A 13245-nucleotide genomic window follows, 5' to 3' on the forward strand; every position below is an offset into this window, starting at 1 on the left:
TGAGCTGGTCTAAGAATTAAGTTCATTTTCACAAAACTGGCAAAATATTGAAATGACAAGTTTGTCAGAAATGTGTTGAATGTTCACCTTCCTTGAACTTGGTTTAATTGGATGAATAGGAGAGCATGTATTTGGGGATTTAAGGACTTTAACTTGACTTTGACCCATTCATACATTTATGCATTGAGTAATTTTCATGGTACCGGTATGGAGAAAAAGTGCAATTTCTGTACTGAATAGTAAATTGTTACCATGTTCATCTGGCCTTAGACCCTAAAATTCATAAGATAATCACTTTCAGGTAGAACATGCATAAATATGCAGTAGGTTTCACGATAAATTGAGCCACTTCCGAGATATGGAGGAAAAAGTTAGTTCAGCACTTTCACTTGATCTTTGACCTTTTGACCTTTGAGGCAATAAAAAAAGAAAAAGAAAAAAAAACTCTCCAGAGAATTTCTATTAGGTTACACATGCATACACCAAGTGTAAAAAAAAAATACTAATCCTGCTGGCATTGCATGAACATGAGGGAAATAGTAAAATTTTGAAGTGTTGCACTTGACCTTTGACCCCTGACCTTTGACCCCATGAACCCTACATTCTCTAGATAATCACTGCCAGTCAGTACATGTATATATACTATGTTCCATGAAGATACCTTGAACAATTTTCCAATTTACAGAGAAAAAAAAGAAGTTTTAATACTTTTACTCGACCTTTTGACCTTTGACCTTTGACCTCATGACCCAAACTTTCACCAGAGAATCTAAATTGGGTAATACATGTATACACTAAGTTTCAAGAAAATATCTTCAGGCATTGCATAGATATGGTGGAAATAGTGAAATTTTATGTATTTGACCTTGACCTTTTGACCTTTGACCTTGAGCACGTGCACCCAAAAGTTGATAGGCACAACTTCACCCCCTAATACACATACATGCCAAGTTTCATCAGGATACCTCAACAGCTTTTGATAGTTACCTTGTCCACAAAATTCATTAGGACGGACGGAAAGACATAAAAAAACAAGGAAACTGAAGACAAGAAATGAAGTGAGTAAATCATCACCTCTGTGTTTGAGAGGAAGTCGCTCAAGACAGCAATGAGATGCTCAGAGAGCCGCACGCAAGGATGTTCTAGCTTGTACCAGTTTGACTCCCCGACTTGTAACTGTGCCACGCCACAGTGTAAGTAGATTTGGACAACTTCCTGTTCAGCAATTGAGGCATGCTATTACTTCCTGTCACTCACAGTTTGGAAAGCAATCGCACACAGAAAAATCGCTTGGTTTAAAGTTCGCGCGTCCGTTTTTGCAACCCTGAAAATGTGAATCCTTTCATAAGCTGGTACCCATATTGGAGAGGTATGTGAATTCAGACCCCTCTTCAGAATAATAAAAATAAAACTGAAAACCTCTTTATGATGAAGGGGGAAACAATACTTTAGATTTCCAGTGAATTTAATTGAACCTCCCTCCCCCCCCAAAAAAAAAAAAAAAAAAAAAAATCCACCCATTATTCTTGGTACAAAAAGTGATATATGCCCTATAAAGGCCATCTTTGTGTACAAACAAAACAAACAAAAAGATCATTGTTATTCTATAGCCTTGATGCTACTGGTAATTTCTTATGAATATAGTACTTCTTTTCTGTCATTTTCCCAAGTGGTCTTTTAAAGACAGAATACTGTATCATTTTTGGAAAGCATTGTGAAAACAGAACAAAAAAGAAAGAACAGCTGAGCATCCCCCTCACTATCAAGGCAGTGAAATACTAGGGGAATTGTCTGTAGATTTTGATAATAAAATCAATTGCATATTATTTCAGAAGAAAGATGCATAATCCTCCTCTGGCACTTGCTAAAATATGACATGAAGCCACTTTTGATGTTGTTAGTTGTGGGAGCCCATGTGAAAAAAAAAAATGCTCAGAATTCCAATAGTCACAGTAACCAAAATGTCACCCAGATTTTATCAGCTTCACATATGGTTGCTACTTTTTTCTTAAAATCCTCATATTTGTATCATGTTTCAGTTTGCATTTTTTTGTAAGAACAGGAGGCATTCAACTCAGAGTCACAGCACACACAGGTTTAGCACTGGAAACTAATGTCTTCATCAACACTCTTCGACTTTTTTTCAGCATTGTGTAGTTTTCTTGCCACGCCAGCTAATTTTACTGCTGTGATTTCTCATCAAATAATCTGTAACGTTAAATCTATTTGCTAAAATACGATATAGGAATCTTCACCCACACAGCTTGAAAGAACATTTATTAATGCATATCATTGTTGCATTTTTATGGCAATATTATTTTCAAGGTTAAGAGACACAGTCTTCCTTTCATTCTTCGATGATACTTTGTAGACAGCAATTACACAGCTCCAGTCCCTTTGTTTAACATATTTGCGTCTCAACAAAGTAGATTACGCCTGAAGGATGCGTCTCGTAAAGCCTGTGAAACTTGCATAATATCAATTTACAGGAGTAAACTATACGGGCGCGCTGCACATATCGTCTGCGTAGCGGTTTCTTCAGGTACACCATTATGTAGGACATTTCTGAACTTACGGAGAGCAGAGTCAAGTGTATTCCAAATAAGGAATGGGCAAGTAACAAAATGCGAATGACAAGAATAATAATAGACCTGTGTTACGTTCTTGAGCCACCAAAGAAAACATTTCAATTCGCTACCATTACCTACCCTCTTTGGATGCAGCGAGGCGTAACCAATGACAAAAACATCGGCCTGAGAGTATCAGGTTTTTAACCTTCGCCAAAGTTCACTCCAGCGGCAGGGGCTCGGTGTGTAATCCCATTCATTGCATGCTGCCGTGGAGTGTACGCTACCGTACGAAGCAAAATGCACCTGCTAACTATGCCATTGTCTACTTGCCCACGTGATCGCTACTTACGATTACGATTGGTTAAGGCCTAATTGGTTAGAGACGGGATCCCAGTTGAGATTTCATCAGCTTTAATGTAGTTTACCTCTTTTTTATGTTGTTTGACTGTGCTTTTACATCCTTGAAGTATCTTTTATCCTAGTGAGGTATCACATACTTCGTTTAGGAGTAAAACAGATGGCTGATTTGAACATTTCTGGCACAATGTGGGATTCCAAAAAGTGTGACGTCACGAAGCCATATGCCTGAGCTGGTGCTGATGCACAAAGCGCAAAGCGTAGAGCTGCCATACATTCTGTGTAAGATGCAGTTGGTGATGTATTCGTGGTAGGCATCTCTCGCGGAGAGAACAAGCGGGGTTGGAGTCTTGCTTGAATATACAGCCTTATCTACCACTCGACGGCTACATCATCACGATTTAGCCCCAGATTCAGTCAGTTTTCGTTTCGACACGGGGAGATTTGTATTACTGGAATATCGTTGGAGGTATTGGTGATCAAGATGGGGTGGATTTTGATCAGAAATCGACGCCTATCTCTCGATTTAGCTGCGATGTTTGTGGGGCTGTTGGTAATTTTGACGAGCCCAGCCCGTGCACAGTATGACAACACCTACAACGAGGAAATTTCTCACGGACGCTGCGAAGCCATAACCATCCCCTTGTGCCAGGATGTGCCGTACAACATGACCATCATGCCAAACTTATTGAACCACCAGCGGCAGGAGGATGCTGGGCTGGAAGTACATCAGTTCTATCCCCTCGTCAAGGTGCAGTGTTCGGAAGATTTGAAGTATTTCTTGTGCTCCATGTACGCGCCCGTTTGCACGCTTCTCGACTCGGCCCTACCGCCATGTAAATCGCTGTGTTTGAGTGCGCGAACGGGCTGTGAAAGCCTAATGAACAAATTTGGGTTTTCGTGGCCAGAGAGCCTATCGTGCGACAAGTTTCCCGAAGGAGGACTCTGTTTTGATCGGAATCGCACCGCTAATGAGCACATCACTATTCCTACCACCAAAGCCCCCAATGTCACGAGACCAACTACCACCTCTCTTCGTAAGGATATACCATTCACCTGTCCAAAAGAGCTCACCGTCGATTCGGACTGGCAGTACGAGTTCCTCGGAGCCAAAAACTGTGGTGCCCCTTGCTACATGCATTTCAACAGCTCCAAGGAGCAGAATTTTGCCAGATACTGGGTTGGATGTTGGGCGTTTGTATGTGCAGCCTCATCGCTCTTTACCGTCCTAACGTTTCTCATCGATCGCAGCAGATTCCGTTACCCCGAGCGACCCATCATCTTTCTGTCTGGATGCTACTTCGTGATTTCCGTCGTTTTCATCGCCGGATTTTTCTTGGAGGATAGTGTAGCATGCAACAAACCAGCTTCACCGGGTGGACTTTCTACCCTGCGACAAGGGGCGAAGCAAGAGTGGTGCACGATCCTCTTCATGCTCCTATATTTTTTCCAGATGGCATCTTGCCTTTGGTGGGTACTGCTGAGTTTGACGTGGTTCCTTGCTGCTGGACTAAAGTGGGGCCACGAAGCTATTGAGCGAAATTCACAGTACTTCCACTTCGCTGCCTGGTCGATACCTGCAGGCAAGACCATCGGAGTCCTTGCTACCGGCCAGGTGGATGGAGACTCGTTGTCCGGAGTATGTTACACAGGAATTAGCGACATGAATGCGTTGCGCGGATTCATCCTCGCGCCCCTCTTCGTGTATCTCATCATCGGATCGTTCTTTTTGTGTGCTGGATTTATCGCCCTGTTCCGCATCAGGACTTTCATGAAGAGCGATGGCAACAAGACGGATAAGTTGGAGAAGCTTATGATTCGTATTGGCATCTTCTCTTTGCTCTATACCGTCCCCGCCACGATAGTTATTGGGTGCTACTTTTATGAACAAGCCAACAGGGAGGTGTGGGATACGTACTGGTTGGCTGCCAACTGCGGGCGATACAGCTTTGGATGTCCGGAGGACATGAAATTTATTTCGGGCATTCTGAATTCATTATCTCAAAGGTTTGGCCCTGACTACTTAGTTTTTATCGTAAAATATCTGATGATGCTAATCGTGGGAATCACGAGCAGTGTGTGGGTGTGGTCGGGCAAGACCGTTCGGTCGTGGACACAGTTCTACGCCAGGCTCTGCAACTTCTCGCGTCCAAAAGGAGCACCTGCAAATGTATGATATCCAGGATGGCAGTGATATCGAACAAGTTTTGACTCTGCATTGTGTAGAAGAATCAACAGCTAATTTTTGGTGTTAAAGTTCTGTGCTGGCTAACTTGGGACAAAAACAACTTGGATATTGTTAGTGTTTGGTCCGAACAGAAGTGGTGCAAACAATTCAAGCTGCTTTCATAAGTGTTGGTGTTAATACAACTGAATTGTACATTTTGTCACTGCTGGTTTAAAATCTTTTACATGACTCATGGTTCACAAGTAAGCCATTCTTGAAGGGGAAAAAAAATCTGCGTTATGTAATTGAACTTAGACTTTTGCCAAGAAGCTTTGGTTTTAGTACTTGAGACTTTTCAGACTCATTTGATATTTCGCTTTTTTTCTTTGGGCTTCATCATGGCAGATAATCGGTGAATTGAAGGTAGTTTTTTTATTTTTCTTCATTGCAAACAGTATATTTGGTGAGATTTTATGAATACTGTGTAAATTGACTTCAACACATTATGATTCTTCCCTTGTGTGTCATGTAGGCCTTGCTTTCTGCAAAATTAAGTCAGATTTTTATGTGGCAGCATCTTTGTTCCAGAATCAAGTTCATTGCAGAATACCCCTTCCAGTCAAAAACAAGCAAAACAAAACAAAACAAAATTTGCCCAACCACTTTTGTACATGCAGACAGTTCGAGATGAAGCAGCAGTCTTTGTTTTAATGCTGAAATAAATGATGCGGAAGGCAAGTATGCCTGCAGTGTCAATGAGAACCAAGATTAGCTGCCAATACTTGTAGTTGAGATTCATGTGTGCACAATGATTACCATGAAAAGTCTGAATTTCATTTGTGTGAGCTGTCAATACTTGCTACATTTTTTTCCTAAGGATCTAGAGCTTTTGAGGTTTATTGGATTTCTGCATCAAACTATCGTGGCATTTCCAAAACAGAAAAAAAAGCAGAATATAAACAGTACTCTGTATAGTGAAACTAGACTTTCATTAGTTTTAAATACCAAAACAACTGTAATAAATGTAGAATGAATTTTTCATGTTTGTTTGTTTGTCAGGCAGACCTTCTCTGCTATTTCATGCAAAAATTTAAGACCAAAATCATTTGATCTAAAAACAGATCAGAGCAACTCTCTTGAAGACTGTCTATTTAGAGTTTCCCCTTCTTCTCTCGAATTTCATCCTTGGGTTTGCCATCATTAGTCGAACATGTTCCTTCATTGCATTACAATCCAAGTAATACTTAAGTACATTATATGTACATGTTATGATCTACAACAAAGATGCCACAAGATTCCAGGCCAACAATAATGAGTGCAAAATATCTGTTCCAATTTTGTCCTCATTCAATTCTACTTTTAAAAAAAGAAAAGTATTCCAAGTTGTTTACTACAGTGGATAATTCCCATAAAACACCTGTGATGCCAAAGATAAACATTTTTTTAAGATTAAAGTGGAAAGCCCATTCTTCTGAAATACGATGCTTGTTTTGTAGAAGAGTATTCTTGGTTAGATAGAAATAAGTGGTCCATAACCGCCTTTTCAGACTTTGCAGTGTACAAGTCAGGCCTTTTTATTTTAAATCCAGTATTATTTTCCTTCCTTTTAAAAAAAGAAAATTGATCCATACACATTATACATGTAGCAAAAGAGTAAAGGCCAAAATAGTTATTGTGACTTTATCTTTTTTTCCAAAATGGGGTAATCAATCCAGATTAAGTGAAGTTTGATTTTGTACTAGAATGAAAGAGACATTGAATGAAGTACATTGTATGATTTTTTTTTTTCATAATTTAACAGTTATGATCTCAGTCAACATGTTTGTGTGTCTGGATAATATGTAACTTTATTGATAACAAGTTTGATGAGTACAGATGCATTTGAAAATGACCCCCCCCCCCCCCCCCCCCACTCCTTTGAGGTGGTGATTTGTCATTTATTTTCATTCAACCAAAGTTACTGAAAAGATGGAAAAATGGATCATTTACGTGCATAGATTTGTTTGTCACAATTTATAGATCACACATGCGCTTTATGTACTAGCCACACAGAGTATTTATAGGCCTAGCATACTCAATTTAGAGCATATCAGAAATTGGTTTTGCCATGTAACCATGTGAAAAGGTATTATTACTGTATTGTATCTTGATATGCCTTTGTAAATAATCAATCATGTATTATATGTACAGGTAAGTGAAAAAAAGTTAAAAACTATGCTAGAAATGTACACTTGAAATAAAACTCCAAAATCTATGATAAGATGTGAAGGAGGGGAAGTGTTGTGTAAAGAGAATGCTGTTGTTATTACGTGCATGCAAAAAAAAAAAAGTGTTACAAGCCACATGACAACATGATGGACGCGTCCATGGCAGACTAGGCAATGATAGTTCGGTCGAACTAATTCCAGTGTGGGTTATTTGCAATTTTACAATTGTACATGTGGACTTTTCATCACCAAATGAACTGTGTAGACCATACATTGTGCAAATTTGGTTTGCTCAACCAATCACAAACATATGTATTCTTTTGTTTTGCCCTCGAGATGTGATTGTGAAAAGCGTTGTCATGTTGATCACTATTTCTTACCAAATTGTGGACATTACCTCATGTAGCTTGTAACAGCTTGCTTGTAAGTACAATGGGCCTAGTTACGTGTTTGTCGCACAATTTAAAAAGTCTTGGGTTTTTTAACAGTTGGTGTTGATGAATGCAGACCAGTGTAAACCTGTTCATTTTGATATATCCATGTGTTTTTCATTGGGCTATTGTACAATGACATGATAATGCATTTTAGAGTTTCTTGGCTGAATCATAAGCGTTCGAAGTATAATTCCGTTCCATTCAACTTTCTCATGGCTGCTCTTGTCCACAATGTTGACAAATTCAGAGATATGTAGCCAAGATACATAGTGGTTGTACTCTTTCATCAGATGTTTTCCAGTTTCTTTCAGATATGTTTGTAAGATTATATTTTCTAGTGTTACATGATTCTGTTCCAGTGTTGACCTTATAAGCAATTTCTTATTACCATCCAAATCATGTAATACTTTGTACTCTGCAAATGATGTCACTTAAAAGTGACAGATAATCAAATTGGTTCACAAAACAAAACTCCTGTGTGCTACAATAGTAATTCTGGCTAAAAATTAGATACTTATGGCCACAAACACAGATCTGTTACATGGAAGTTAAATAATGCTTCAAATCATGTACCCCCAAGTTAAAAGCATTACATTCATTAACCAGACTGAAACTAAGAAATGTCACATGGTCTTGAGAGTGGGCAGTTTAGCTATGTATGCAGAAAATTGGAGAATCATCTTTTCACATGTTGTTCTGTTGGATTTGACATTGTTCGGATGCCTGCAGCAGATTTGTGGAGTTACGTCTTTTCTGTGAACAGTAGAGCTTTTCTCTCTTTTTTTTTAAAGTTTTGTTAAACCAATAGTCTGTGAATTAAATAAGCAAACATTTCTTGTATGAAAAGAAAGATCCAATGGCTGTCTTCTCTTTTGAATGATACGTACAATTGTGTGTTTCCATCTATATATGAAGTTTGTGTAGAATATGAAGATGAAGCTCTAGTGCTTTGATGTGCTTTAGTGTGTACTCGTATATATGCAATGGGCATCTGTGTGTATTTCGTATATTTGTGAGCCATGCAATTTGAGAGCAAGCTTTTAGAACTGCGCCGGGTAGAAACTCTTCTCCAAGTCCCGGGAGACATTGATGAATGGTTTGAAATTAAAATGGAGAGGAAAAAGTGTCATCCTAAAAGGTGATAGAATGAGAAGTTACTCAAATTAGACCAGGCAATTGATTGACCTGTTGTAACTCTGGCATTGTTTCACAGACAGGCATATGTCTGTGCATGTTTAGATAACTTCAAATAGCAACCACAGTCACTTTCCACTTTCAAAGCAAATATTTTTATTAACTCCTATTGATTTCTCTGGAGAATACATTTTTTTTTCTTTTTTTTTTTTACTTAAGTTTAGAAATGTCATGTTTAGCGTGGAGTAGCACTTATACATGTATACTACTTTTCTTTAAGCAGATGATTTGACTAAGTCAGAAGTACTTATCCTCCCGTATTTTTTTTTTTTTTTTTTTTTTTTGGTCATTAGTTTGATGCATGTTTCCTCTTTTATCTTGAATAGATGGGGTCTTGGTTGAACAAAACCTTAAATATGAAGAATATTACCAGTAAACCCATGTTTGCGATTTAAACTGATGGTCATTCAAAATGATGATAATGATAATCTTGGATATAGGTATTTAGTATTTTTTGGCCAAAATACTTTGAAAGTTTTGTTTTTTTTTTTCATTAGAAATATGCCTTTACGGCTCTCACCATACTGCAACACTGTTCCCAAGGCTGGTATCCCTGCACCTACCATTCAATGTCCATACAGATTACACATAGAGATTGATTGAGTTTCTCTTTTTTTTTTTTGGGGGGGGGGGGTGGGAATGTTTCTCTTGGACCTACACTTTTGTATAAAGTAGTGGGTGCTTGATGATATGCATGAAAGGCAACGTTAGAGGTGTGTGTGAAAAATGATTATGTTTAGTCTTAGGTTTCATGCCATAATTCAGGAGAAGAAATAGTGTCCCAAATACATTCCAAACTGTATAGTGGTTATCACATAGAACCTGTGCCAGATATGCATAAGTACAAGCATAAAGCTACTTGTAGATACTATGTGAGAGATAACTAATGCAAACTGACATTTTTATGACCGTATAATTTTACTGAATATAGATTGAAGTTATTTGAGTATACCAATACATATATATATATTGTTTGCTTCAAATATTTTGCTCATAGAATGCTTTTAATAGGCTTGTAGAGGTTCCCACAATGCTCATTTTTAGGGAAGGATGGGGGAGTAATGGGGTAAAAAAGAGGGAGAATTTACCTTCTGATTGTGTGACCTTTCAAAAAGTGAGCTCTCCCTTCCCCACACTTCTTACAGCTATCAAGTTTCTCTGCAGATATCCTCAAAAGGAACAAAAGAGTATTGTGAGAAAGGGGTAGCTGTATTGCAGGGGTGTACAAAATTACTCTCCAAGAACATTCTCTTTCTCCCCTTCCTTTTAGAGCGACGAATGACTGAGCCCTACGATGGTATACAGTCTTTGAATATTCACAGACCCAAACTGGAAGGCATATTGTTTAGCCAAGTTTGGTAGGTGTTAAAGAAAACTTGTGGTATTATGTTTCTTTTGTCACTAAAAGGTGAAAAAAAAGTGAGAACCTCGCAGGCTGTGCATTTTTTTTAACACTGGCTTCTTGAAACGCCCTTGTTCCTCATTCTTTTTCTCTCATATTTCTTCTCTTTTTCTGATTGAACACTTGCACCCCAATCCATCCCACCCCACCCCACCCTTTTTTTTTGTTAACCCCCCAAGGTTCATGCATGCTCAATTCCTATTTGGACTGGAAGTAGTACCATGTTTTCGTAAATTATAGCAGTAGGGCTTAAGTAAACAGGCCGCAAAGCTTGGCCATTCAGGCCGCCGTTGTATTTAATACACATTGTTCTACTCTTTTTATGTCTTCTGTTCACCCTCTACAAACGGAGAACTCCTGGGACAAAACATAAAAGGCTAGATAAAGAGAAAAAAACGGGGGAGGGAGGAGATCTCATACACTGGCAGTAGAGTGTAAAGGGCCAGGGAGAGACAGTGCCGTAATGCATGCATACATGTAGTGTAATAGTGGGTTCCCCTCAACCCAATGTCTTTTTGTCGGAAGGCCGTCCACCTCCCTGTATGAATGGAAAGCGAGGGGGAGATTTGCCACAGAAGTAGCTGACCAAAATGCAGCTTTAAAGAGCTTTGCGGTATTTAATCATTTCTTCCAGTTCCACTGGGTCGTGTACTTTGTGCCTAAAGAGAGACCGTGTCTTCAGAGTTTCATACAAGTTTCCTTTCCCATACATTTTGTATTGGTCTGCATGATGTCCAGTATTCCTGTATTATGCACCCTGCAAATTATTGTGACATACACTGTCTACGCTCATAAGGGGAGCAACAAAAAATATTTATTTTGAGGAGCTCTTCTCACCCAGCCAATCTTCATCCTGTATTAGAGATGTGCTTGAGCTGTACAGGGCCTAGGTGATTTTCCAGTCATTTCAAGATGCAATTCATATGTATGAACAAGTTTTCATAGATAACAAAATATGATCCACTTTTTTCCAGTTTCCCAAATCCTCTTCACTTTTTATTTGTACATGTATTTTCTTCAGTTAAAAGCTATACCAGTTTCAGAATAAGTCTGTACAAAGTATTACTTAAGGAAAAATGGTGTTCAATATGAATGGGTTGAAAATGAGAAAGGTCTTGTTTAGTTTATATTATATTTTGTTCCATTTTACAACGCAAACAGTCTCCAGTGATAATTTTCCCTGATACTGCGGAATTGTATGTTTGAAAAGAATATTATTTATTATCAAAAGAGTGGGAACAAGTGTAGGTAATCCACAGGACAGCTACACATACAATGTACATGTATGTACATGTATGGCAACCTCTTTTTGTTTATTCTAATTGCATATGATGATCTCTCCTTTTTTGTTTTTTTTTTCTTTCTTTCTCTCCAGTCTATAGTGATTGAGAATACATTAGTACTGAATTTGTATGTATGAGGACAATTGTATAAGCATACTTAATTCTACATTTGATAAATGTTGCCTTGTCTGAGAAAATTTAAGAAGAAAAGAAAACACAGAAAGGAGAGGCCTGCATTAGGAATTATTCAAATGCTGTTTGCAATCTTCGGTGACTTTGTACGAAAGGATTCAGTGATTATGAGAACACCAGCTTAAATCCTCAAGGCATTTGATGGGATATTATTAGATATATTCATTTATTCCGTTGCTTTCGCCACGGGTCGCCTCGCTTGTCCAAACACATTTTACCCACTGCTTGGGGAGGGCCGTTAGTCGTGAGTCAGTTTATGTACATCTTGGACCGTGGATTTGGCTTTTCAATCAGACACCCCACATGGAGTGTGATGAGTCACGCTTTGCTGTATAGTCTCAATTTCTATCTCTTTCTCTCTTTCTGTCATCCAACCCCTCGCTTAGCTGAAATCACATTCAATTTTCTGCACGCAATCAAATTGCGATTATCCACGACGACTTTTGAGGGGGGTGATTTGTGCACAGGGCTGCAGCAAGAATGAAAAATTTTGGCAAGATGAGATTATCGACAAAGAAAAGAAAAGACTAGGGGGAAGAAAAAGTACTACAAGTATTTGCATATTTTATAGGTTTGGCTGGAGTTGTGATGATGAAGGAACAAAATTGATACAGTGTAATTGAAAAGAGCTACAACAACAGTGATGTTGATGTGATCAAATTACACGACATACACTGTACAACATGTATGACTGTGGTGATGGTATAAAATACGATAGACATATAAGGATGCAACTACAGCTGTACCTCAACATTATTACACTCCAGTTTGCCTTGCATAATTTCTGATGGAACAAAATAGACATTGGTTATGTACTGTAGAAGACAAGTGTAATATTGCCTCTCACTGGCTCACATTTTTTTTCCTGAGAAATACCATAAAAACAAATGGAGCTCTGAAATGAGCATGGCACCATGCATGATATTTATGGTGCTTTATCTCCCTGTAGACACTACAAGACAAAGTCTGAACTGTCCTGACTCATACAAGGTGTACTGCATTAATATTTCAGTGCTCACAGTGGAAAGGAATAGGATAATCCACCTTTTTTTTTCCTCCTGGTTTTCAAAAATGGTGGGTTTGATGAGTTTGCAAGGGATACACACACATCAATGGCAAATTGAATGCGATGTATCAGCAGCAGTTCTGCTTGATTTGTGTGGATGGTGTGGAGTGGGGGAAAATGTGTGCAGATTCGCTGATAATTAAAGAAAGTGTCTGCTAAGATCGTTACAAGTGTCCTTCGCATAAATGAAAGTGAATAGAGATTGTGTGTGTATGTGTGTGTCAGTGTGTGCATGTGTGTGTGTTGTGTGTCAGTAGGAGAGAGAGGGAGAGATAGATATGCAGCCTAATTATTTGGGTGGAAATGTTTTTCTGCTCTTACTGAACAGAATAATTACGTTTCCTTAGGCCAAGAAACAGAGAGAGGGGTGATT

At 38.6% G+C, this 13245-nt stretch overlaps 1 protein-coding gene across 1 annotated transcript; it reads left to right on the plus strand.

Moving 5' to 3' along the window:
• Positions 1–3219: 3219 nt before the first annotated feature.
• LOC139709245 (frizzled-2-like) lies at positions 3220–5708 on the plus strand. Its single transcript, XM_071621196.1, has one exon. It carries the CDS (start codon positions 3412–3414, stop codon positions 5101–5103), a length of 1692 nt encoding a protein of 563 aa, XP_071477297.1. The 5' UTR covers positions 3220–3411; the 3' UTR covers positions 5104–5708.
• The last annotated feature ends 7537 nt before the right edge of the window (positions 5709–13245 follow it).

Source organism: Diadema antillarum, unplaced genomic scaffold (assembly GCF_040938485.1).
Source record: "Diadema antillarum isolate AM-2024a unplaced genomic scaffold, OU_Dant_1.0 seq00001418_RagTag, whole genome shotgun sequence".
NCBI classification, from domain to species: Eukaryota; Metazoa; Echinodermata; class Echinoidea; order Diadematoida; family Diadematidae; genus Diadema; species Diadema antillarum.